The sequence below is a fragment of the Cygnus atratus genome, chromosome 26 (genome assembly GCF_013377495.2).
Source record: "Cygnus atratus isolate AKBS03 ecotype Queensland, Australia chromosome 26, CAtr_DNAZoo_HiC_assembly, whole genome shotgun sequence".
In the NCBI taxonomy this organism is placed as follows: Eukaryota; Metazoa; Chordata; class Aves; order Anseriformes; family Anatidae; genus Cygnus; species Cygnus atratus.
The window spans coordinates 2,145,324-2,171,683 of NC_066387.1; the positions used below are offsets into that span (position 1 = coordinate 2,145,324).

General features: G+C 40.4%; 3 protein-coding genes across 8 annotated transcripts in view; 2 read left to right on the top strand and 1 right to left on the bottom strand.

Annotated features, from left to right (window-relative positions):
* The window catches only part of MYO9B (myosin IXB), a 46,021-nt gene extending 39,718 nt beyond the window's left edge, over window positions 1-6,303 (bottom strand). The window contains 1 exon segment of the mRNA XM_050715586.1: window positions 2,955-6,303. The gene's annotated coding sequence lies outside the window, so the exon portion shown is untranslated.
* Window positions 6,304-6,364: 61 nt separating this feature from the next.
* On the top strand, window positions 6,365-14,800 carry HAUS8 (HAUS augmin like complex subunit 8). The gene is made up of 10 exons (XM_035567714.2): window positions 6,365-7,094; window positions 7,176-7,231; window positions 7,528-7,624; window positions 8,332-8,445; window positions 8,908-8,990; window positions 9,650-9,721; window positions 10,200-10,358; window positions 11,383-11,524; window positions 11,614-11,755; window positions 12,479-14,800. Exons 1-10 carry the CDS (start codon window positions 7,025-7,027, stop codon window positions 12,597-12,599), a joined length of 1,056 nt encoding a protein of 351 aa, XP_035423607.1. The 5' UTR covers window positions 6,365-7,024; the 3' UTR covers window positions 12,600-14,800.
* A 7,983-nt stretch (window positions 14,801-22,783) lies between these two features.
* The window catches only part of CPAMD8 (C3 and PZP like alpha-2-macroglobulin domain containing 8), a 54,044-nt gene continuing 50,467 nt past the window's right edge, over window positions 22,784-26,360 (top strand). For 2 of the 6 annotated variants that reach the window (XM_050715671.1, XM_035567770.2), the window contains exons 1-2: window positions 22,790-22,998; window positions 25,271-25,422. In XM_050715671.1, the coding sequence (XP_050571628.1) occupies window positions 22,916-22,998; window positions 25,271-25,422 (235 nt within the window). In that variant the 5' untranslated portion in view covers window positions 22,790-22,915. Of the gene's footprint in view, window positions 22,999-25,270; window positions 25,423-26,360 lie in introns of all 6 variants that reach the window. The other 4 variants (XM_050715668.1, XM_050715667.1, XM_050715669.1 and 1 more) reach the window with 3 other exon arrangements.

The following is a 26,360-nucleotide window of genomic DNA, read 5'->3' on the forward strand; positions in this document are numbered from 1 at the left end:
TTTACTTAAGAAGCAAACCACACCAGGGGGATGGAATGGGAGCTATCCTGAAAAGCAGTAACTGAGGCAAGCCTGAAAAGCATAGTGGGTAATCATTTAAACATGAGATTCCTGTGTAACAACACAAGCATAACAGTTATTGTAAATCCCAGATGCACATAAAATGAATATTTAGTCAGGTGGCCATTCTACCTTTGTACTCAGAAGGTACACGATCGATACCACATCTAGAATATACCCAAAATTCAAGTAAGAAGCTGACAATAACAACAACGTTAGAAAGTACCTCCTTATAGCAAAATACGCTAGAAGCTTTGTCTATAAGAAGCACACACCGTAGACTGATAGCAGTTTAAGTCCTTGCATGAGGAACTAAAGTTTGATAACACTCATCAGTCTGTAGGACAAAGCTATAACAAAAGCCTGTGGCTGGAATTCAAAGCTAGACAAAGTCAATGAAACACAAACGTCACCAGAAGGCTACCCACTGCTGCAGAAACTTAACTGACAGTAACGATGAGGCCTGCTGAAGGTCTTTTTAGAAAGTCAGCCAGTCCCCAGTTTCAGATGTGCTGTACAGGTGGTACAGTTAATTAGGCACCACCCTCTCATTTATGTTGAGCAGTCTGAACAATCACTCCTTATGATTTTATGATCTATAATTACCTAGAGTTTTGTTTAAGCAATCTAAATACTTATTGCTTCTATGAAATTTGGTCCATCAAAAAAGCACGAGCCTGAATTCAGGTGCAGAGAATACTGGAAGAAAAAGGAGAAATGCAAGAGTATAAGGTAATAATGAAACCATAATGGTCAGCATGCAAAACAGCAAGCTCAGGAAAACAGCAGCCTAACCACTGTTGAGTTCTTTTTGCAGGAGATGGAAATTTCTGCAAAGTTACCTCAATTTCTTTCAATACTCCTCCTTATAAGAAGCTCCTTGCAAAATACGGGAAAAAACAAAGCTGTGTTAGAGAATTTAATAAGTGGGAGGCAGAAGCTGGCATTAGGTGAACATCAACTAATTTTAGACTTCACATTCAGACTCCTTCCTGTTTTCCTTAAAATGTTTTACTTTGTAAAAGCCTCTAGTAGTGCAAGTATGCCTCTTCATAGCAATTAAAGTTGACTAAGTACAGCTGTCAGCATCTGCAAAACAATAAAGCATTATTTTTTACCATACAGGTGCAAACACAGGGGAAGAATTAGGCAAGCTGGGCAAGAGAAAAAAGTCAAAACAGAAGTTAGAAACACAAAGTTTTTGATTCTAATCTTTTATTCAAACCATTACACTGTATTACTTCTGTGGTATGAGTGGGGCAACAGCTGCAAGGGATTAGCATATTAAAAGATATAGAGATACATGATTTGCACCCTTCTAACAGTGGTTTTGTTATGCCAGTTTAACACATGCAATTTAACAGTACTTATTTTGAGCAAGATGAAAGAGAAATGGGAAATCTTGAAAACTGCAAGACAAATTTAAACACAAGGTACTGGTTAGAGGCTGCCTTTACTCAGCTATCCTAGCAGGGTAATTCCAATAGGTCTACAAAAATGGAAGCAAGTCTACACAACCTAAAATCTCTTTTCAGGATCCACTACCCCATCTTTGCGAACCTACAAATGGTATATTTGTCAATAGCACTAACATAAAATGTCTGTAAGACAACAGTCTAACGCTATATTTGTTTTTAGATTGCCTATTAATTATTACTTTCGCTTGCTTATAAAACAAACAAAGCCACGCACAAAACCACTGGGTTTACCAAACAACAATCCAGCTGAAAGTAGGCTGCACTATTTAAGTTTGTTGTTGTAGGATACACTACATTTGCCACTTAAATCACCAAATAGGGCAACATCTCAAGTAACTACTTTAATACTTTAAGAAAGAAGCATACTAAGCTACGTGATTTATTATCAATCTGTAATTTTACTCCTCCCCACCACCCCAACAACATTACTAGGAATAGAGAATAGTCAAATTCTACATGGTAATTTTGATGATATTTTCTAAATGTCTAAGTCTCCGTCAAACTAATGAATTTTCATAATATGCATTAAAGACAACATTGCCTATTTAGTAATGTTGTAAAATTCTAGAAAAGAACTTTTCCCCAATCAGCGCAGGGTATCCGTTTAGTTTAAATAAGGCCATAATTTGAAGCCACATGTTTAGTCAATGAATCATAGTGAGGCTAAAAAGGGAAAGCTACCATTACGGCAAAATTGTTGAGGATCAACTTTGTAATATTCCAGTTCTTCACATTTTCATGTACATTTCCAGTGCTGCATTCATCAAGCCGAAAGATCTGAGCTCCTCACATTGCTCATCAAGTATTTCTCAACACAGAAGTAGAAAGGTACCACAAGTACTTCTAATATTCTTGAGCACCAGATTTGCCAATTGCTGTCCCAAAAAGAGCCCCCTCCCTCCAACCAAACTGAAAACATTTAGCAATTGCAAAAATATTCAGCTATTACTTTTCCTCAGTTTCCAAAGCAAGGAACTTCCAGCAAGATAACAGGCTACAGAGACACCCTAGGATTTCAAGGACCAGCTGTACTTTATAGGTAAGGCAAAGGCCTCAGCCCTTGCCTTACTTCACATCATGAGGACACAGTTGCTGTTAGTTGAGCATTTTTTTCCCAAATAGACCAGACATTTGTAGATTAATCTGAAAATTGCTCTGTGCTCTAGTAACATTTTTCTTCTTTGTTGAACTTAATAACTCTTGAACCTTGGTTTTCTTTAAGTAAAGGCTCTTGTTTTCTACTCCAGAAGGCGTAGTTCTGAATGGAGCATGCGAATTTACAACACATTTGTTACTACTTTTTGCAGTCAACCCTGCCAGAGAAGTTCATGTATGCAACAGACTGCCTAACAAAGGAGAAGCTGGCCTGCAGTGCAAGTAATGCAATGTAATACAGGAAAAAGTCAAAGAAATTACCTCCATTGCAAGCAGTTCCTTCTCAGTTTCCTTCTCTCTCCTCCCTCTGGCCCTTGAGACCTGATCCCAATCTATGCCGTCAACTCATCTAAGATGCAGGCCAGACTTCCTCTGAATGGCTCAGACGCACAATTTAACCTCAAGACAAGGCTATCTTATCAGGCTCACAGTGACTTTAAAGGCCTATAGCATGTTATTAACTTACACTGAGCGTGGTGTCATAGCTACAGATGTGCTCTTGAGTATGATTCAGAGGAAATGAAAACGTGGCCTTGCTGAGAAAAGAAGGACTGGAGGCAAAGCAATCGAGGGTGCTAGCGGCAAAGAATGAAAGTCAGAAGAAACTCTGAGACTATTCTCACAACCTTTCATAGTTGTCTTAATTTCATCCTTAATGTTGTTACACACATCAACAAAGCAAAAATCTTACTGGTCTAATGCTGCAACTGCACGGATAAGAAATTATCTTATGAAACTTTAGGCTGAACTTTTGTGTGAATTGGGGAAAAAAAAGAACTGATTCATCAGCAGCAAAACCTGTGTGTGTCAAACAGTTTTAAAACCACTTTTTTTTTTTTGTTAAATACTGTTGGTATTTTAAGGAAGAAGTTTTGCTAGGATCTGCATTAAGTTGCATTTGGTGACACAGCATCAGATACAAACAACACAATAAAGCCTAGATAAAAGAAACTCTACCAGCCACACTCAAGTCACTTGATATATCAAGAAACCATGATATACCAGAAACCAAACCTCTGAATTTTCATTTTTCTGAAATAAAGGCAATGCTAAACCCTTTCAGCAGACAAATGATCTATTAAACTAGCCACCTATTAGGAAAATAAATCCTTATAAGCATCTCTGGATTGACTTCTTGATATTAGTTCTGGACAGTTTTCTCCTTAAAAAAATAAGCACGTTTGTTTTTTTTTTTTTTAATAAAAAATTAATCATGACACACGAACCCTGAAGTGCTACTCACTGATTAAAGTTTTTAAAAAGACTTGTGGTAGTATGTTTTTAATTGGCACCATCCACAGGTACATGGTCCATCTGAAAAATACGCATCATATTTAACCACATTAGACAGTGTTGTTTCAATAAAATGTAAACACAATTGACCAAAAAAAAAAAATCCAAAAGTCAGAGGGAAAAGACAGGCAGAGTAAACACATCTTGTTTCTTAGAAATGTGAGTTAATAAACACCTTCAGCCTTCAAATTCACAAAAAAAGGTACTGAACCACGGACTTTTTGTTGAATCATTTTTTCACTATTTTCCTTGACCAGTAAGATAGCTAATAGCATTACATCTTTCAGGAATTTTGCCTCTGTAAATTCCCAAGATACGAGAATCCTATCTCATGGTTGCCTCACCTGCCCCTGTGTCCATCTAGCTAAGTAAAGACCATATCTAGCCAAAATAATATTGAGCTACATGCACATGAGTCAAAGAGTTATTCACACACAGGATTATTCAAGAAGTCTAACGTTTGAATCATCATTTGTCAGAAAACTCAGTCTGTACAAAGCATTACTTACTAAATGAACCTCTCTTAAATTTTTCATCAGTTGTGTTTACTCTTCCTGAATTATTCAGTCCTACAAACGTTTTAGGTTCCACAGAAAAACACAGACCTACGAGTCCTCCCACTCTGATTAGACTATCCATTTGCAGACAGCTGCCCTGTCACCGCACAACCTACAATGTTCAACTAATAAAAAAAATTAAAAAACACTTTTTGAGGCAAACGTTCAAGCATGGTGACAAAAAAAGGCAAAAAAGCCCACACATATTTCACAGTTCTACAGAAACATTTCCATCACATTACTGCAGTAACTCTCGAGTCTGATGGTAATGAGTTAACGCTTCTAATAAGGGAAACGGCCTTAGAAGCAGCAGCCTGAGAAGTGGGGGGGTGTTACTGGACTTTAAATGTAGGGCAGGTAAAGAACCTAATTGTTCCCGAAACTCAGAGAAAAAACTGACCAAAATTAACTCATCAGAAAAAAGCTACAGTGAATCTTGAAGTAAAGATATATTTATCTGCATTAAAAATCACCCATACCTCTTTTCCTACATTAAATAAATCTGTTCCTGACAAGATTCAGAGCTAAAGACACCAAAGACTTACTAAAACTTGACAAGCGTGACACCAACGTACTGAGCTGGAACGCAGGGTTACCTCACACTGCTACTTTAGGGCAAGTCCCTCAGTCATGTATTCCAGCTAACAAACCTGAAATCAGAGATCTTCTAATTACGCATAACAAAGTCTTATTTGCAAAGAGCTAGGTAGACAAACCGATACCAACCCACCTCTAGGAGTAACGTGGGAGGATACTGATGACATCTTTGAAAGGCTAATTACATCTGCCAGGAGCCTGAGATCATCTCCAGCCACTCACTTCCAGAAGGCAAAATCAAGGAATGCCGAGCTCATTTGGATACAAAGAGCTTGTCACTTCCCACAAATAAAACTTGCGAACAAAGCTGGGTAATAATTTTGCCAAACTACTTACAGAGTAATAGAAAAGTTTAAAAACAGTTGCAGGAAGTCACTTCGCATCAGGACCACACAGACCTGCGTCAGGCATGGTCAAAATAACCATGAAGCAGGACAATAAGAGCACTATGCTTAGGACAGTAGGAGTGCCACATGTAGTCTGCAATCATGCAACAAAAAGATGTGCCCAGCTTGCAATAGTTCGACTTTCCAGAGATTGCAAAACCAGCCTTACCAAGAGGACCTAGCACAACCCAGACACGAGCAGCTAGAGGCATACACCAGTTAGGCAACACGGTCGGCGTGATAAAGCACAGCCTCAACACAGCAGCAACCTTGATATCGTCAAGAGCAGGTCAAAAACAAAACAAAACAAGAACCCTGAGAGTTTGAAGGCCACTTTCCGAAAGTGCTGAGGTAGGAAAGCTTACAGGCAGCTCTTAGTGAGCGTTAGAGACACCAGAAGAGGCAGTGAAGCCGGCACACTGGAGATGGAGGCCAGCAGCATGCCTAGAGGCAGTGAGGTCTCCCCGCTGTGCACCGGGAGCCTGGGGCGAGCTCCCCGGCCTCGGGCACGTCCAGCTCCCCGGAACACCAGGCTCAAAACGACCCCCAGCAGCACCCTGCCCCCGCCCGCCGTTCGCCCCCACCCCAGGAACCCCCTCAGGAGCAGTTCCCGCCCCCAGCTGTCCCCTCAGGCACAGAATTCAGTCAGCGGGCGGTGCAGCGAAAGCAAAAGATGGAAAAAGAGCGGGCACCCAGGGCACGGGGCCCGCGCTCCGCCGCCTTTACCTCAGCCGCCGGCGAAGCGCCGCCGCCGCCCGCCGCAGGCCCCGCTGAGGCGCCGCTTCCGGGTGGGAGGGGGGGGAGCGGGGGGAGCAGGGCGGCGCCCATTCAGCGCCGCGCCCGCACTGCGCGTGCTCCATCCCCCCCCCCCCCCCAACCCGGCGGTGTGAGGGGACGGGGCGGGAAGGGGGGGTTGTGGGCGACTCGTCCCTCTCATGGCTCCCAAAGCACCTCGGGAACGGGTGTTCGCTGGCAGCTGGCTGCTTTCTGAGCCTCTGGTGGTTGGGCTCCTGTCAGAATCCCCCCCACCGTGAGGGCTCCCGCCTCGGGGTCGCCGCCCGCCTCATGAGGGACAGCCCCGGTGTAGGCTTACTGAGCTCCGCCAGCCGGCGCTGCGAGGCGCCGCCGCCTCACCCCACAGCTTACCCGGGATATGTGGGGGTCAGCTGCGCTGCGGGCTTTGTCGGTCCCTCACGGTGACCTCGCAGGCTCCTCGCGGCGCTGAGGGGAGAGCAGCACCCCCTGTGGTCGCAGCCTGGGTGGGAAGCATCCCCCTACCCCAAAAAAGACCTGGGGGCGGCCGCTGTGGAGGTGCCGGGTCTGCCCCGCTCCTCCGAGCCGCCGGGGGGTGCCCGGCTCAGCTGCGGCTTGGGGGCGGTGCTGCGCGGGAGCTCCAACGGGCCGGCGGCTGAGGGGAAGGAGCCGGGGGAACAGCGGCTGGGCGCCTTTCTCTTCGCTCGGAGCCAGCTGCCGGCGGCCCCTGCCGTGTTCCTGAGGGATGTCCTCGCAGGGCAACAGCTCCGGCGCGGCAGTGGCGGACGGGGAAGGGTCCGAGAAGAAGCGGAAAGGTACCGCGGGGTGAGGGGGGAAGCGCGCCCCGGCTGAGGCGTGGCGGCGGGCCCGGCAGTGACCGCTCTTTGCTCCTTCAGGAGGAAGAATCGTGAGTTCCCGCTACCTGCAGTACGAAAAGAAAGACCCGAAGAAGGTACTTGGGCACATCGCTGTGGGCTCGGCAAAGGATAGAACCGGTCCGAGGAGCCGCTCGGACTTGTGGAAGAGGGACCTAAGCGAAAGACTGCTGTCGTGACGAGGGAGGTGTTATGCATCACCAGATTGATGCGGATTGGGATGGGAATTTGGGACTGTATTCAGATGACTTGCCAAACACCAGGACACCCTAGGATAGTAGCTGTTTATTGTCAGCATTCGAGTAGGATGTAAGAGATACTGCTGATTGTATTTACGACCCGTGTTCACTCATAACTGTTTTTTGATTGATAGGATACTACAGCAAATTCCTTTTCAAAGTCGATTTCTAAAGCACCTTCTGCAGTTAAACCAAAATCGGTTCCTTCTCAGAAAAGTAAAACTTCTGCTGGTAGGTTTTATTAGAAGAATTTAAAAGTGTTTTTTCTTTTCTGAAACTGTTTTTTCATTATGTGCAACTTCTAAAAACTCTGAAAACACCGTAAGGAGTGGTTTTATATTCTATCATGGATAATTATTATTTGTATATGAAAGGAATTCATGTATAAGAACCGTATGTGAGATTAAGGGGTGTAAACTGAAGTTCATTATATTAAACTCTTATCTGGATATTCTCATAGAATATTAATCTGGAATTGAGTAATTGGGTTGTCTCAAATAAGCATGTCTCTTGCCTTTTCTGCAAGACTGAATTATTATTTTGTCCTCACCATTGTCCTGCTTCTTGTATTTAATTTTCTCAATAAACCCGGTATAAATGACCACAAATTCCTGTCAGCAAAATGATCCATTTTTATTTCTTCAACAAGAATTGCAAAAGAATTTTCTTGTGAGACCTTGATTTGAAAATCCTGAGGAAATAATGTGATTCCATTTTCATACTTGGGTGGTATAGTTCAACTGTAGAATGTTTAGGAGGATAAGATTCTGAATTACTTCATTTCTAGGTAATTTAGGGAGTATACAACTGATGTATAAAAAGAAAATGTGTACAAGTTTCTGTAAGGTTGCCCCTATATTAGGAAAAGCACCCACAACTCTGAACTTGTGCATAATCTATTCTATTTCTTTTAGTTTGATAACAGCTTCTTTCTACAGGTGTTGCTTCTGGCTCTCTAAATCAAAGTAGTTTTGAGAAAAATGATTTGCAGTCCACTTTATTAGATGGAGATAAAATTACTAGACCAGACCTTGATCTTTCAGCTATTAACGGTAAGCTTCCACTTGTGTTCAATTTGTTCTTTTATTATTTTTAATATATATGTTATAACTTGATTATAAGTAACCCTTATTTCTACTATATTCACACAAGGTTGTTGTTAAATAAGGTAGATGTTATTTTAAAGTGTCTTTAAGAATATGTATTGAGGCCTTCAGGCTTTAAGCTAACCTCTTGATTTTCAATATCTTTTTGGAGTGCTTTTTTAAATTTAGGATCAAATATTAAAGAACAAAGTACCCTCAAGTATTTGTAACTGATGGATGTTAGATTACAAGCCATTCTGAGAATTGTACCACATCTGTCTGTAACTGTCACTTGCAGCTAAATGCTTGTGATCCACGTCTTCTCATTAGTGTAACCAAAGCTGGAAATAGAGCACAGAATCTGATGGTATGTTGACTTACCCTATGTACAGTGGTAGAAAAGAGTAATAATTTTCTCATGTTATACAGATAAAACTACCCTTAAAAAGACTTCTGGTTCAAAATCTTCTTGCAAAAAAGATACGGGGACACGTGGAAAAAAACAGAAATCGGTAAGTCTCACTACTTCCATTTGTTAAGTATCTTTATTTTGAAGTGTGTGAAATGAAGATTTTCTGTTTCTGTAACCTTGGCAAAACTGTAAAGGTTTCTGGGATAATCTAAAGCTTTAAGGTAGAAGTCAGGCGATAGGTCTGTTGTGCTGCTAGAAACATTTGTCTTGTCTCAAAATTTTACTTCAGTTTTACTTCAGTTCCTTGTGGTAAAGAATTTGCTCTAACTGCAGCATCTCTTCAGCTTGATTCTTTTTGTGTTCCTGTGTATGCTTTTTAGTTATTTCATATTATCTTTAAGTATTTTCTAACATGTTTTCTCAGAAAACTAACATTGATTCAACCTAATTTAAAGTGCCTTATTTAGGCACCTTATTTCAACGTAGTACTGAAACTTCAAGTTCTATACGTGTGTTTCAAACATCTGCTGAAAACAGTATAAAGAGTGGTGGAACAAAGAACAAATGGGTATATTTAGTTAACATGCACTGTGTTGTGTTTTTTTAAAAAAAAAAAAAAAAAACAACGCTTAATCTATGTGACAGTAGATGATAATACCAATTGTAGCCACAAACTGGACTTTCGGTGATTTATTTACACACTGAAAATAACTGTTTAAATATTAAAATTGATCTAGAATGTTCTTTTCTTTTTTAAAGAAATGTGATCCTGATGTTCTGATGGAAGTGCTGGGATCTCAGACACTGATTTTGACTTACCTAAGAGCAATGGTGAGTCAGCCGAGTATTTGGCGTTTCAAATTGAAAAGGAATTAAACAACTCTGGTGTCAAGTTCTTCTATGCATTTAGATCCTTAAAAGTTATTTTCATGATTTTACATGTTTATGGTTGTAAAACTACATGACTTGCTTTGAAAACTCTCTTCAAGTGGGCTCTGTACCACTTTATTAAGCTGGTGCTGGTTCTTCATGAAGTAAGGGTATGCAGAAGTTTCAGAAAAACTAGGAGTAAGTGTGTTTGGTGCTTGGGGTTGTAGCAGTAACTTTGTTCTTTGCTTATTCAGTGTTGTATACGTATATCTTCCCAAAAAGGGGGAGAAGATGGATGGATAGCTTTAACTATACCACGCTGAGCTTATTGCACAATATCTACAATTCCTTAATTGAGTGTTTTTGACCTGGATATGAGGCTTACATTTGTTGTTTCAGAATATGTTAATTACTTATGAATATCTTTTGGATGTAATAGGTCGGAAAAGATGTTGCTGAGCTCGAGAAAAAAGCAGAAGAAAACTTGTTAATGTTGTGTGAAGAAAAGGAGAGAGAACAGGAGAAGCTCTATGAGTTGAAGCGTGAGGTTCTGCTCAAAGAGAGAGAGCAGAGACTTGAAGAGGCATTAGACAAACAGGTAGGCTTTATTACAATTCATTCTTCTCCTGTGTTTAAACAGTCCATCTTAAGAAGTAGTCCTTTCTCAAGAGAAGGTTTCTATGCTCCTGTGGCCTGCTGTGGTACAATTTTATGCATCTCAAATATCTACTTAATGTTGTGGTATGTCGTGTTCTCTAATAATTTAAACAAATGCCTTTGTCACGTTTTGATTGTCCCTTGTGGATAGGCAGGAAGGAGAAGTTAGAGAGCTATTAGGCAAGGAGCAGCAATGGTGCACAGGTTGCCACAGCAGCTTACATCTCCTGTGCATCGACTGTAAACATCTTAAAATTATGTTAACATCCTGCAAGTTATGCAATTACAGTTATGACTAGAGTCAAGATGCTAACCATTAAATGAGTAGTGAACATATTCTGTCCTTTATCTGTCATGTTTTTATAAGTTAGACAGCAATAGTTGTGCTCCGATTGGAAGAAGGCAAGTTTTTAATGTTTTTTTTTTTTTGACAGTAAATGAACTTAGAAGCTAAAGCCTCCACACTTTCTCAGCATTTTCCTAGTTTTGTTGTGTCAAATTGAAAGAGTAACAGGTTTTGAGTAATTAACTTTCAAAACTGATCTTTTATGCTTGCTTAAACAAAATGCATTGCAAAAATTAAGACTTGTCTCTTGTGAATACACTGTAAGCTGCAGTCAAAGAATTGAATGTAAAGCACTTTACCTGCTATGTTGCTAGTAGTTCTTGCTGCAGTAACAAGGAAACTATTATTGACCTAGGCAAGGTAGGTAATGGAAAAAAACCTGTTAAACAGTGGGACAGGAATATCACACCACAGACTTTCTAAATTCTTCTGTCAATGTCAGAGCAGCATTTGTTTTTTTTGTTTTTCTTTTATATACATATAATTCTGTAAATTGTTTTTCTGTATTGACCCAGACTAAATCACATTCTATATAGAGTAAAGCCAGGTCATACATTCTGACTGTACTAGCAAAGTGGCTGCTTTGTGAAGAAGCGTTGGTTGTTTGTGTTCTTTTCAGATGGAAGTACTTTCTCCTCTTGTTTCTGTTTTGGGACGGTTTAAAGAGCAATACAAAAGCTTTGCAGCTTCCTTGGATGCTACTAGGCATGAATTACCCATGAGGAATATTCACATAGAGGGAGATATGCCAACATACCTAGGTACGAAAATTTCATTTCATTTATCAAGTACACTTTCACAATTTTTTTATATGTTAAATGAGATGTTTTTAACATCTCTTATATTGTAGACGAAATGCGAAAGCAGTTAACCATCACACAGGAACTTCTGGCAGAAGTTATGCCAAGCTACTCAGAAGAAAGTGCAAAAGCATGCAGTGTACTGAAAGACATTAAAGAGGTGTCTCAAGAACTGGATAAAGAGCTTCAAAGGTACTTACAACAATCAGGTGAAAAGACTCTGCCTAAATATTCAGAGAAAAATCTATTTATCTTACCCTTGAATCCAGAATGGATATTAGAGGATTAATTGAGTTTGTAGCAGACATCTGTATTTCTGTCCCTATGCTACCTACAAAGCAAAGTCTAACGTGCTGTTCTCTGGCAATTTTACTGAGAATTTCAGTGAGCAAGTGCAAATGTGCAGGAGAGTGGAGAACTACAGGAGGAAAGCAAGCTGGAAGCACTGTGTTTGAATAACTGTAGAAATATAACTGTTCTTGTTTTTCCTTCCTTCCCTATTAAAGTGTGCACTTTCCTTCTGTATTTGACATCATCCTTGGGGAGGTACAAGGGGCACAAAATTATTTTTCTCCCAAGTATTGTGTCAACAAATACGAAGTCTTATCACTGAGCACAAGGAAGAGAGAGAACATGATAAATTTTCTCTCCTTCCTTCATTTCCCTGCAAGAGAATACAACTGAATTCTTTGAACGCTGATATCCCGTGAAGCCACCCATCTCCCTCTCCTGCAAATTTCTATTCCTCTTCTCCAAATTCTAGCGTTTGAAGAGAAAATTCCTATTTTACTTTTTTTTTTTCCTTCCAGTGGCTATATGGTGGGAGAATGATGTGTCTGTGTGCATAGTCTTTGTGGTTAGGTAAAAGTTGTTATCCTCCAGAGTAACTCATTTACCCTGCTATATTTGTTCCAGGAGCTTCGCCCAAGTGCAGAACCTGTCATATGAAGTTAGTAAAGAAATTTCACTGCATAATCAAAGTATATGCGAAGACAATTATGGACTAGATGTTGTGAAACACTGGTACTTCAACTAAATTTGTGTATATAGAATTCTTTTTTTTTTTTTTTTTTTTTTACTAATGGGTGGGTGCTAAATCAGTGTCATTAGACTTGTTATCTTTTTTGCTTCTTGTCTTTGTTTCATACCTTTGCTTTACTTATGAACATACAACTTGTCCAGTTCTTCAGTTATACCAGAATATGAAAGCAGCAGCATGGATGACTAAACTAATATAAAAATGGAATTTTCTCCTGCATGCTGCCCTATAAGGAGACAACTTTTTTAAATGTGCATTTCTGTGGTGCCTTTCTCATCACTTGCTGCCTTGACAATATTGAAAGGTACATAATAAGAAATCATATTCTTGGCAAATATGAACTGTGTCTTCTTTACTTTATTGCAGCTGTTTTCAAGTGCATTGCTTTACATCTCTTCCCAAGATAGTGTTCCTTAGAGGGCTATGTATCAGAATAGAAATGTGGAACTGTGTATATCGTACTGTTTGTCGATTTAGTCAGGAGGATCTGTAGGAATGTACAGCGTTGTACATCATTGGTGACTCAGTGAACAGCTTCTGGAGGAACTCTTAATTGTCCCTTTGTTTCTGGATTTGCCAAGAGGAAAAGCTATAGAGGAAAAGCTATAAGGATAGCAAATAATGAGGCTGATGAATGGAAGAGGAGCCTGGTCACTTGTAACAAGTGGAAAGTTTTGGTAAATTGTTGCCTAATTGTCTTGGAAACAAGTTACTAAAACATATGCTTTTGTATTAACTCAAAACCTTCTCTTTAAGTACTTGATATTTTTACAATAAAGACTGTTTTCCACTGCTGTATGAAGAGCCGTCGTGTTTGAAAATCTTCATTGATCTCCTAAAGAAGCTTTTGTTTCCATCTGGTTTTAAATGGGGCTAATACTACACGATGTATATAGCGATGGACTTACAGGCACTATACCAGTCCCAGTGGCAAGCTGTGTCCTACTGGTACCTAAAGTGCTGAGGCCAGTAGATTCTGAATGTGGAGAGAAACCTCTAATCTAAATGTTGAATAAGTGCCTGGATGAGACAAACAGCGAACATTATGAACGTACATGCCAGATGTGGAAGTTCTTTAACATACTTTTTGTTTTAAAAGTGGAATGTGTCTCTATGAAAGACATGCCATACCCTGTATTTTTACCTGTGTATCTTCTTTCTGTGATGTTTTGCTTTGTATTGTCAGCATAATGGTATGTTTCTGGTTTAAGCTGTGTCTGTAAAGCTTTTTTGCCGGCTGAAAAAATACCTGGAGCGTTCTCCTTACACACCCTGAAGTAAGTGCTTTTAAATGCTATAAGTGATTCAGGCTTTCTTCCTGCTATTAGTTAGTAAGGGTCCAAGTAAATTCCATCTCCCCTTAGCTTAATTCACTCCTATTTTTTACTATAGTAGTAGATGTGCAGTGCATTGGAATAGAAGTCCATGTATGACAAGCTATTAAGACTTTCTTGTATATAGTATCCGTATCATTGTTTCATAGCAGCTTATCCATGAGCCAGTGGGAGTTGTTTTAAGATGTTATCTATCATTTCTTCTTCCTCAGCTGTGGTGGATGAACTGCACGTGATAGCTCACCTGTGTGTGCTGCCATTTAGGCCATGAGCCATAGGTACTGTACACAGCATGATTGTATTCCTGGTCAGGAACGTGAGCTGCACCTACAAAGTTGGCCACTGGATGGGGAAATTTACTAAGCAGTCAAGTCAAGTTAGCGGCAAATTAGCAGTCTCATTTTGGTGGATGGACATGTCAGTAGAAAGGGTCCTATACAGTGAAACCACTGGTCAAACAACAGTTTTTCCTAGGTCTGGATAATCGCTAGAATGCCTTTAACCTGTTCCTACGAGCCCTCTTAACTTTCTGAGTCTCAGCACACTTAAATTAGAGTGGGTAGGGATGAAATAATCGAGTTTATAGTGTCCTCATAATTTTGTCTCTGCACAGACACAAGGCAGAATGTTTTTCCTGGGGTTTCTTGATAGTAGACCTCATTGTTCATCTCAAAAAATAATAATTTTAGGAAATACTTTTAAATTGAACCTATCATCTTTAGTTAAGTGATGTACTACCACTGAAATGCAGTTGTATATATACACCAAAATATTACTTAAGCAACAGGCAGCAAAACATTTGTTTTTTAAGAAGTGCTTTTATTTCAGGGACATCAATTTCCATCTAAAGAATAAATGTGTGTTCTGATATTAATGTTCCCTTTCACTTAGTTGTTTGAATTTGGAGTGAAAGAAAACTTAGAGTTTCAGCTTCCTTCTGGACTTTCTCTCTGATCAATTTTTAAGCTATTGAAAAATAATATATCTGCATTGATATTGTGAAGTGAAATGCAGTGTTATTAGTTCTCACCCTTGCAGGAAGGTACTTGCTACAGTTGCAATTAAAAAGCTCTAAATCTTTCAGGAAAGTAGTTCATCCTTGTTGCTGCAGGTGGCAGTCATTATCTATACAACAAGCCTAAGGCAAAGTGGAAGTCTTGGAGCTAAAGGCCAACTGCTTGTACAAAACAATAAAGTGCTTGGGGAGGTGCACTCATTGTTTCAGAGGAATCAGAGCATTGATGTGAGCATTCTGGCTGTTCTTTTGCCTAAATGGAACACATGTAATTATTTGTACAAATAAGTGTCAGGTAAAGCAGCTCATCCTCTTTATGACAGGGTTTATATTGTGAACTCACTTAATTCCATCTTGATTTAACTGGATACTCTAACTGGTTCTGTTTTGTCTACTTGAAGGAATAAGAAGTGTTTCAGGCTGACTCCTCTGCCTTGAAATAGCTGCAGACGTTAGATGCTGTCATATTCAACACAGTAGGAAAAGGAAAAAAAAAGACTACAGGCTCACTGGAGCAGGAGCTAAACAGATGTGACACCACTTATTTTGTATTTTCCACTTACTTTCTGACAATGTCACATGCTCTGAATCTGGTTGGAGTCAACTTTAGCTCTTTTCCTGCAGGTTATTGATCTTCTTATTTTTGCACTTAGAAATAATGATGCTTCTCCTTGTATAGTACTGTTTCAATACAGATTTAGTTTTATTTGAATTTGTGCAGTACTTAATACCTATGCGTTCATCTTTTGAGCCAGAAGCTCATATTGCCCAATTATTAACGCTGAGTTGTCCTAAGGCTTTTTAAAAATATTTTGGGCATTTTTTCTCTTCCAGAACCTGAAAGCAGTTGTGAAGCTAGCCAACTAGCTCTGAGCTTGGGGGAGGGGGAGGACATGACGGAAATATTTGTCCTCTCCAAAATTCTGTTGTCCTCGGTTCTCTATAAGGCAATTGGTAAAGATTGTTTTAAACTAGTTTTGCGTTGCACAGATTGCCCTGCCTGGATTGTGGTATTTCTTGGAGGGCTCTGACCACGTTCTCTTCTGTTTCGCTAGTATTGCCCAAATGTTTTAACCACCAGGTCAGGAGGGCTGAGTCCAAGTGGTTTTTTGGCTGTAATTCCTGTGCTGTCTGTGATGAGGTCACCAGGGGTCAACATAAGGGAGCATCCCTTTTTGCCCAGGAGATAATTGAGGCCTGTTTGTCTCCTCAACCCCCCAACCCTACAATTCTTTGTTCACACTAGTTGCAAATGGAGCTGATTCTTTGCTCATCAACAGCAAGTAAGCAGCTCGTGACCCCAGCAGATGTTTCTGCATTTTAGGCTAATGAGAACTTATTGGATTACTGCAGTCTTCCCTGCCTTGGAGTAAATACCACTTTGTTGGAGATCCGGAAACTCATACTGGATATGATAAACAAACTGCTGGCTGGACTGCGATTGCCAGGACATGAAAAGAGTTTCACAGAGGCAGAGGATCTAACAGCTCTGAACTGCACCACCGAGCCACACCAATTAAGAGCATTTCCAGTGATTATGTGAGCATTCCTGTTCAACTCACAGAAATAATTTTAGATTGTTTCTTCCGCTGTATTTGTGTGGTCTGTAAAGCAAGCATGAGGATGGAGCCACCGATCAGTTTCTCTTAAAATATTTCTGTGAAAATGTATATGTAAGACCTATCATGTTTCCTGCTATTTTAAGATCTTATATTTCGTATGTTAAGGAAGCAAATACAATTTACCTCTTAAGACAAAGCTAATTTTTTTGTTTAGATAGGTCACATATATTTGGAGATGGCCTGTATGACATCCAAACTTGTTTTAATTTCCCCTTTATATAAGGGCAGGGGGAGTGAAATAGTTGGTTGAACAGTAGTTTTTAGCACTCCAACCCAAGAAGATACTGTCTGTGGCATGTAATCCTTTCTGCAGTCAGGTTTTGTTGAGTATTTCTTTCGAACTTTTACGCAGTATTTCAGCAAGTGAAGTGGTAACCATGTGCAGCACTGATCCCAAGCTAATCCAGGCTGAAGTCCGTTAGCTTGACTATAAAGCAATATTAGTACAGTTATACAACTTCAGCGTATTATGGGAAAACCTCGTAGCTGTATAGGCAGCACCAAAAGATGTCAAGAGTTCTTAACCCTTTCTTGCTACATTCTTTGTTTTAACAAATTAAAAATAGCTTTACCTAACTGAACAAAACTTCTCAATTGAATGTGACATGATAAAAGGACTCATCTACAGAGCTGAGTTATGAAGGTGTCCACTTCTTACTAAATGTCTTAATGGCAGCCATGTCTGACTAAGCAGTGTTCTATTCCTGTTCTAAATCATTACCTGCCCATGTTAACGATTCCTTAGTAGTATTTCATTCACTTTGTCAGGAATTAAAATGTAGTATTACTCCAAAAGATCAGCCTCTCCTGTTTTGTAGATGATTAATGGGAATTTTTGACAGAACTATTTAATAATTACATTCTTGATATTGTTATCCTGTTATTATTATATGCTACTCAGATTACATTCCTATTTTGAATGTGCTCTTTAATTATCCTTTCCTTGTAATTTTGTTCTAGGGATGCTTGTATTCTCAGGAGGCAGGATCAGTCTTGTTTCTACTGCTCTGTATCTGGACTGATGTTGTAGTTCCTGTAAAAAGTCATTATCGTCATTGTAGGTAAGCTTGGATTAGTATGGCAGAGCCTGTAGGATACTTATTTTGCAGTTGTCTATGTTTGTTTAACAGGAGGCTGTCACAGAAACTCATGGAAAAGGGAGAGCAGAACTAGCAGTTAAAAAATAGGTGTGTTTTGCCATGAATATAATGCTGTAAAAATTAACTGAAACCTTAGTCTTGTCACAGAGTGTGTAATGACTGGCACACATGTTTTTCCACTGGCAGGGAGGGACAAATGATTCTGGCTTCCCTACAGCTGGTGACTTGTCTGATTTTTTTTTATTTTTTTCATCCACCTTCTATTGACATCTAGCGAGCACAGGACTTAATGACAGCACTAAATCATTAATGGCTTTGTTTTTATTACAGCGTGTGTTCTTATGCACATAGTTTGCACATGTATTCATATCTAAGTGAGTATAACCTCCCCTGCCTTTAGGCCTGAACATTTCTATGACAGCGTAGAGTGATAACACCCATGCTGAGGCAGTTAACAAGGGTTAATTAATAAGAGCGTGACTCTACCACTTCATTCTTGTGAGTAGTCTTACTGATTTGAATTTTGTAACTGAGGGAGGTGGGGAATGAAAAAGGAGGCCCAACTGAGAACATCATTACTCGAAAATTAGTATTATTTAGAGCTTAGTGCTAACTTTTTTGTTTGAATACTTCTCCAATAATTCTAACGTTACATATAGTTTACTTACTAGGTAGATAGAACACTGGGGAAAAACTTTCTTTTTGAGGGTAATGATGAGGAGAATGTATGAATTGGTCAGTATCTAACTTGGATCCGTTCGGAACCAATTTAGATGTATTCACACCTTCTATAAACTGCAGTGTCTCCCTCACCTTTCTGATATACCGTTATAGCCTCACCAATCCCCTGCACACTTTCAACCTGGGCACGTGCCTGAGATTCCTAAAATTTCATGAGGAGCAGAATTGCGTTTTTTGTAAACGAAATAAAAATCCGAGCTATGCGCATTGCAAGCGGTGGGTGAATATGGCCCATAGATTTGACTGATGAATAGTTTTTATACATAAGCAGTTCTTACAGAACTTCCTTTAAACTCCTAACTATTACCAGATGTGGGTTGCAGGCGGCTGCTGGAATTCCAACACCTGTTGCATCACACTGAATGGGATTCATTTTGGCAGGCACAGAAAATTCCATTTCAGTAACTAAATAGTTTGAAATGATATCTGAAGCCTCCTTTTTTTTTTTTTTTTCAGACCAAACTGATTCTAGCTTTATTTACAGGATAGCAAATACTTTCGTAATTAAAAGATGGTTTGCAGTCTTCAGAGACTGTAATTGCCTGGTATTTCTTATAGTCAGTAAATATCAAATGGAAAACCTTAAATTCTGAAGAAATCTCTCCTTTAAAAAAGTTAACAATGATTAAAAAGAGCTATATTCCACATAGAGAAAATTCATAGCTGTGATTTCTGATGTAAAAAAACACTGTTTTTGTGTTAAAAAATATTATAGCATTGTGCTGAAGGTGATGGAGCTCTGTTTTAGAAATGTACTCTGCTGCATTCATCAATTCATTGCTGGATCACACTGTTGCTTCACATTCCATACACAGAGGTTTTTCAAAGATAAAATGTGTACTGATTTGGATGACTACTGCATGAACATTTTGTGGCACGTTGTGGCAAGTTTTCGTGGTATGTACTCCATAGATCTCAGGTATGAATCTGTAAGGAGCCATTTCTTTATCTGTTCTATATTAAGTGTAGTGTTTTTTTTTTTGAAAGCCTGATGCTGTTACATCCAGAATTTGTCTGATCTCAGCAGAGCTGTTATCAAAGTCATTGTTTTGATTGTTGAGATATTGTACATCAGTTAGAGGCTGTTCTGCCCCAAGAACAGCAGAGGTGCTTTGTTTTTACTTTGTCTTCTTATTGCCTTTAATTAAAGGATCCCCACGTGCTATTAAATAGTACCCTTAGGAAGGAGGCTAACACTAGTATTGCTACTTTGCAATAGGAAAATTGAGACATGCAGGGTTCTGTGAATCTATCTGACAAAGTGATGAAGCTGGTAATTCTGAATTCTGTTATCTTTTTCAGTCCAGTTTGTCTTATTAAAATGCATTCCCCTTTTAATATACTTTCTATTAAGTTGCTTCTCATAAAGCCTAGTTGGTTTGCTGGGGAAATGATCTCTGTTGAATTAGTTGGAATAAACTGAAGGAGAATGCAACAGTAAGGAAGAACTCACTCCTCAATTTAGACATTCCAGGTAATTTCATTGCTAGTCGAGTTTCAAAGGCCAAACTGTTATAAAACTTAGTCATTTTTTCAAGAGCATCATAAACTGTTTAAAGTGAGACCTAGGTTTGTCAGGGTTGACACAAGTAAAAGATGATCACAGCTATGCCGCAGTCACATTTAGTATGGAAAAAAATTAAACAATTTAACTAGAACATTAATGTTATTTTTAAAAATCTGAATGGCAGGCATTATATTTAATTCTACATAAAACCAGTGTAATGTCAGTTGAACTGACATGACCCTGAAGAGTACTAGTGCAAAGGTTGTGGAAGACAGATGATGTCATAATTAACTAATTAACACAGTTTAACAAAATGTGTTGTTATGGATACTGCCTCACTTACATCCTTGACCGTCATAGCTAACATAAACTTCTAGTACAAGAGGAATAGTACCATTTGAGTTTTTGAGGAGTGGGAGATCAGAAGAAAAAGGCTATATACTTTAAAGACAGAGAAAATGTGTATTAGAAGGGCCTCTTTTTACTTCATGCTTTCTTGCACGTGTCTTCAATTTTAGACAAACAAAAGAGTCCCCTGGTAACTCTCATAGTGTTGTTTGTCATGTGAAGATACATGAGCGATGAAGTGAGCAAGAGTGGAGCAGTTGTGCTTAAACAGCACAGCAGCAAGCAAAATGGATTCAGCTTACTTAATATTAAAAGCTGAAAGCTGCTGCAAGGCATTCTGCAACTCCTCCCACAGATGAGCTATAGCTAGAAAAATGCTTTTAAAAATAAATAAAAATAATCTTTCCAAAGGTGGTGAGCAACCTTTAAAAACCTCTTGTTCAGTAGCAAGAGAATAACTCTGATATTCTTACTGTATTGAATAACAATTATTCAATACTCCACTCTGATCTTGACAATTAGGGTAAGTCTGAAAACATTAGCTGTAGACAGACAGTAGTCAAGGATTGTCAACGTGTATTAATTTATGCTTTAATAAAAGAGGTTAAATAGGTGACTTCTTTAAAAACCTTCCAAGCCTGCTTGGCTACGGTTTTAACTGTTGTTTCCAATCCTAAATCCTTTAACGGACCTTACAAAGTATATATTACTTCTGATTTGAGACTGCTAATTTGTCTGCTATAAAGAATTTTCAGGTGAGGTGCACTTTTTATGGCCCTAGCCTAAATTTTCTTACTTTTTTATTATATTTGACAATTTGTCTCTTCTTCTGATAAAATTATCTCTTTGCAAATAAGATAGTGCTGTTCTGAGAAGCTTGAGTAGGAAAATGAAGCCACATCTAGCAAAGTGCTATCCTTTATTGAAGATAATCTGAGTTTATAAAAAAAATGTATAAACTTTAAAATTAGAAAGTTTCAAACAACATAAATTATATATATATATATAATAGAAAAATTAGAAGAGAAGAAAAAAAAAGGTCACTCTCCTGGCTATGGACTGAGGTTCCTTAAATTTTATTGGTGAAGTAGTAAAGGGAAACTTCACTATTTTTGATGATTTTGTATTTTTGGGGAATGGACTGACTTGCAGAAAATGTGTTAGCTTGTAATGATACTGCTGAAATACGTGGTGAAACAGTTTTTACTTGCAGAAAAATCATTTTAAAATGTAATACCTTTAGTTGTTTTGCTTGTCAGAAGCTAGAAGAAAGGGCCTTTGGTAAATATCAAGCTGACTTTTGGATGCAAGTCTGTGTTTTTGCTAAATAAAATGCTGGGCTCCATATCAGTGATTTTTAGAAAAAATGGAAGTGAGGTTCAAAGAATGGAGTTTGCATATAAAAAAAAAAATAGCATTTCTTTTTCCAGTTTTAGTAGTAGTTTAATTTAAACCAAGTTTGTAGTGTTGGAAAAAAAAAATAAAAAAATCACCCTGCCCACGTTGAGGGTTTTCGTTTATTCCTGAGGGGAGAGTTCAGCTCTGTTGAAGCATGCCTGGCATCCCAGCTTGTCCGCGGTGTCTCCAGCAAGGGTTGGAGAGATCTCTCCTTGGTGTCTGTACACGGCAGTTATTCTGCTGCTCTGAGATGTGGCGTTGTCACCTTGATTTACTGCTGTTGCTTTGGATGGGGATCCACACATAGTTATCTTTCTGGTAAGAGCAGTAGCTACTAGGGTGCCTTCTTATATCCTTTTTTTTTTTTTTTAGCAGTGTTTCCTGCTGTGGGCAACCTTTTGTGTACAAAGCCAGCTTTGTCCTTAACTAGCTAAAGCCATGTGTAGGGGACAGCCTTCTAGTGATGTACAGGATCTGCAGTAACAGCTGTGATACAGTGAGTATGTAGGGCAGAATTAGAAGGAACAGTTAGGAAATACAGGCCAAGGTCCCAGCTTTTTCCTTCTCTCTCCTCTTACACTACCCCTGTTCATCAGACGGGCACCCTGAGAGCTCCCCCTCCCGTCCCAAGCCCCCGTAGCCCCCGGCAGGGTCTGAGGGATGGAGATGAGGCGGTGAGGGCCTGGGGCCGGAGGAGCAGAGCAGAACCGCTCAGGGGAGCCCTTCAGCGCCTCACGGCTCGGTTAACGGGGGCTCGGCTGGGAGCGGGGGCTGCGGGAGGAAGAGGAGCTGGGGCAGGTGGCCTCCTCCTCCTCCTCCTCCTCCTGCCCGGGCTCGGCCGCAGGGGGGAGCCGATGCCGCAGAAGCCCCCTGAAGGAAAAGAGCGCGGCGGGGGGGAGGCGACGAGCGGGGACCGGGAGCCCACCGGGGCCGGGCCCTGACGCACCTGGGGCCGGGGGCGGGCGGAGGTGCGGGGCCGGCCCCTTCCCCCGGTGCACGCCGCCGGGAGCGGGCGGGGAGCCGCAGACAAAGAAGCGGGGCCGGAGCCGAGCGGGCACCGAGGCCGGGAGGGGGCGGCCCGGGGGCGGGGACGCGGCGGGGGCGGCGGCCAGAGGCACCGGGGAGCCGAGCCCGGCAGCGGGGCGGCCGGGAGGCGAGGGCTGCGCTCGCCGGGAACAAGGAACAAAAGGCTCCTGCCCGCCGACGGCGCCGTGCCCCGCGGGCTCCCGAGCCCCTTCCCCGAGAGCCATGGCCCGCAAGGAGCCCGGCTGCGCCTGGGGGGTCCTGCTGACCCTCTGCAGCCTGGGCGCAGCCCAGCCCCGGCAGAGGCAGTAAGTACCGTACCTGCGAGGGTCCCGGCGGCTCTGCAGGTAAAGGGCGGCGGGGAGGAAGGAGCGAGCCCCTCTGCTGCGCCCGGGGATCCGCACCAGCCGCTAACAAAGCCTGCCAGAGCCCCCCTCCAGGGGCTGGGGTCGGGGAGGCGAGCTGCGGCGGTTCCCCGGCAGAGCTGCACGTTTGTACTCGCCGGTGCAAAAGTGCATAGCGAGGGGGGGGGGGGAAAGAAGCAAGGTCTCTTTAGAAATACCTGTCTCTAGCTCCTCCAGTGCGGGGCTGCGAAGCTTTTATCTGCAAACAATTATTTAAGGAATCCGGGGTGTTGCGCAGGGGCTGCTGCTGTGCCTGGGATGGCTGAAGGTAACGTTGGTTGTCCCCGAAGAGCACGCGAAACATTCCTGTGGGGAAAAGCAGCCGGGGAGAACATTTCACTTCTGAGAGTTTTCTGCCTTTTAGAAATTGAATCCACAGTTCGTTCCAGTGTGTTTAGGTTAACTTTGATTAAAGTTTGCTTTGTTCTTTATCCCTAGTGCATTATAGCCCATCAACATCGTGAATAGCTGCATTAACTGAGTGCCATGGAGAACTTATTTTCACTTGCTTACTAGAAAATATTTCTTGTCCTGCCAAGTTTTGGTGTAACCTGACAGAGCCGTTAGTCAAATATGCTTAAAGGATCTGTCCAGTCACTGTCAAGTTAACTATTTCGTTGCCAAGTTAAATATTTAACACTCAAATGCTACTTATTAAATGACTTAAATAGCTGTATCAACAAGCTGATACTTCAGGAAAAGTTGCTGCAGTTTAGAACAATGTGAATACATGTGCTTCACATATGGCACTATAGTGCTGTGCTTATGTGACAGTTTGAATCTAATCATTTCATACCGGAGGCAGATGGTACTCTTTTCTCTCCCCCTAAATAGATCAGCTATGCTTTTCTTACCAAGAATGCAGATTTAAGGCTAACTTTTTATTGTTATTTATCGTTGTTCTGATGAATTTTCAAACCTGGTGACCATAAGGTTTTGAATCTGTACCCCATGCAATTCAACTCGAATGCCACGAAGATCTGAACTTCCTTTGGGGGTAATGGGATCTCCATGGCAATGAGGCCTGCTGAGAGAGAGACATGGGGTTGGAATTTGATAAAAAATGACTTTGGGGGCTGTAGAATGCCATCATCCTCATCCCCAAGTGGTAATTAATCATGAAGTAAAGCAACCTGGTTCGTGCCACAGTAGAAAGGCATGGGCTGAGAAACTGCTTAAACAGTCACGAGGAATTGCCACGTTTAAAAAATCTCTTTTTGCATAGAAAACAGAAACAAAACAAAAAAAACAAAAAGGTGTGTCAAGTCATGAAGAGAACATAAATACATTGCTTACAGCCCAGCACATCAAAGAGTTCAGAGTTTGTAATGCTTTTAGTTGACAACTTGGTGGCCTGGTGCCATTCAGCACAGAGGAATGGAATGAATTCCATTCAGAAACACTAAGATTGTGTTATATATGGGATGTCTTCTACGGTGGCTTTAAAATTGTCTATTCCTGCTAAAATAATTCCTCTTTGCCAGAGTTTTTAAGCTTGCAGAATATAATTGTTTGAACAAAAATATGGTAACAGAACTGAGAAATTGAGCCCAATCTTGTAACTGCTGTTTCTGAGTTGTTCTCTATAAACTGGAGATTTAGGTATGCTACATGTATGTGACTGACATCTAGAAAGTGCTGAGTATCAGCACTGGGAGTCATTTCTTAGTGCATCAATTTGGCCTGTGAAAATGGAGGCATGAGAAATAACTGAGGCAAAAATGTTAGAAGTATTTAAATTGTAGATCATGCCTTGTTTTGAAATATCACTCTAAGGATGTAGCTGAATCTCCAGTACTCTTTCATGAAATTCAGTCTCTTTATGATTAGCTAATTCTGTATTTAGTTCATTTAGAGATGTAATAAACATTTATGTTACTATATAAATCAATAATCAGTGTATTAAAATACTAAGGGTTAAATCCTGTAAGCCACTTAGGCTCTGTTCATTTCTATGTGCATTCTGCATTCATTTTATGGAAATTAGATACAGGCTTACACTGCTGGTGGTCACAGGTCTGACCCTAAAGGGACAAATTGTGGGAACCTATATTACAGAATTGTCTGTTCTTTACTTTGTGTTTGTACATGAAGTGGCTTACAAATAAAATTTTTGTAAAGATCACACTCTTGTTACTGTTCTTAATGACCGTCTACTTCCAATCTTGCTCCTTAGGGGCTATTTGATTGCGGCACCTTCTGTTTTCCGATCTGGTGTTGAGGAAGCTATAAGTGTGACCATTTTTAACTCTGTCAAGGAGACAACAGTCCAGATTCAGCTAGTTGTGAAAGGAGAAACTGTGTCAAGGGGCCATGGAACAGTTCTGGGTAAGTTCCTGTTATTCTGAACTTGAGAACTAAGTTGAGGTGCTGTGGGAGCACATCAATATCTCCTAAAGCAGTGCTTTGGGTGATAATGAAAGTGGAACTAAGCTAATATTTAACTCATTGATTACTGCTGAATGTTCTCAGTTGTGATTGTGCTAATGTGGTTTTGATGTATGGGATCTTAAGCTTCTACAGATGATAATTTTGGACCAGCAAGATATGCAGAGGCTCTGGATAAAAATGTCACATTGATGCTCAGGAGTACTATGGTGAATGTCTTTCCTTTTGAAAACTGAATGTTTGACACTGGGAAGCTGTATAACAAATAAGAGAAATTGAATATGAAATAAAATGCAAAGTCTATAACTACATAGTTTTCTACCCTCGTGTTAAAATGAATGCTGGAAATACAGTCTCTCTATCTTTGGGACTGAGTATTGCTGAAAGAAGTGGCAATATTTGTGCGTATCTGATATTGGATATCTTTAAAATCTGAGACACATCTGCCTGTCCCATGTAGAAAAACAAAAAGGTTTTTGATTATACCCAGCTTAATTCTGAAGGAATTTGCATTGGTGAAAATGAAGTCCATTAGCACTGTTCTACCACTGCTAGTAGTGGTGGCAGTTCAGGCAATCCCGTTCTTTAACCATCATGTTTAACCCTTCTGTGTGCAAAAATTGGGAGTTATATAAAAGCCATTTCCGTTCTTGGAACAGATTCTCTGTTTTTATCCTCTCCTCATTCTCTGTGAAATTGGCTGACAATTGCTAACTAAATCAAGGAGAACGATGCTTACACATGTGGACAACATATGTTATCTTAGGTATGACTGTATCCAGCAATCGAAATAGATTCTATTAATGTTTGTTTGGAGTGATTCAAGTTCCAAAAAAGCTTGGTCCTTTCTACAGTAAAACAATTCTGTAAGCATAGAA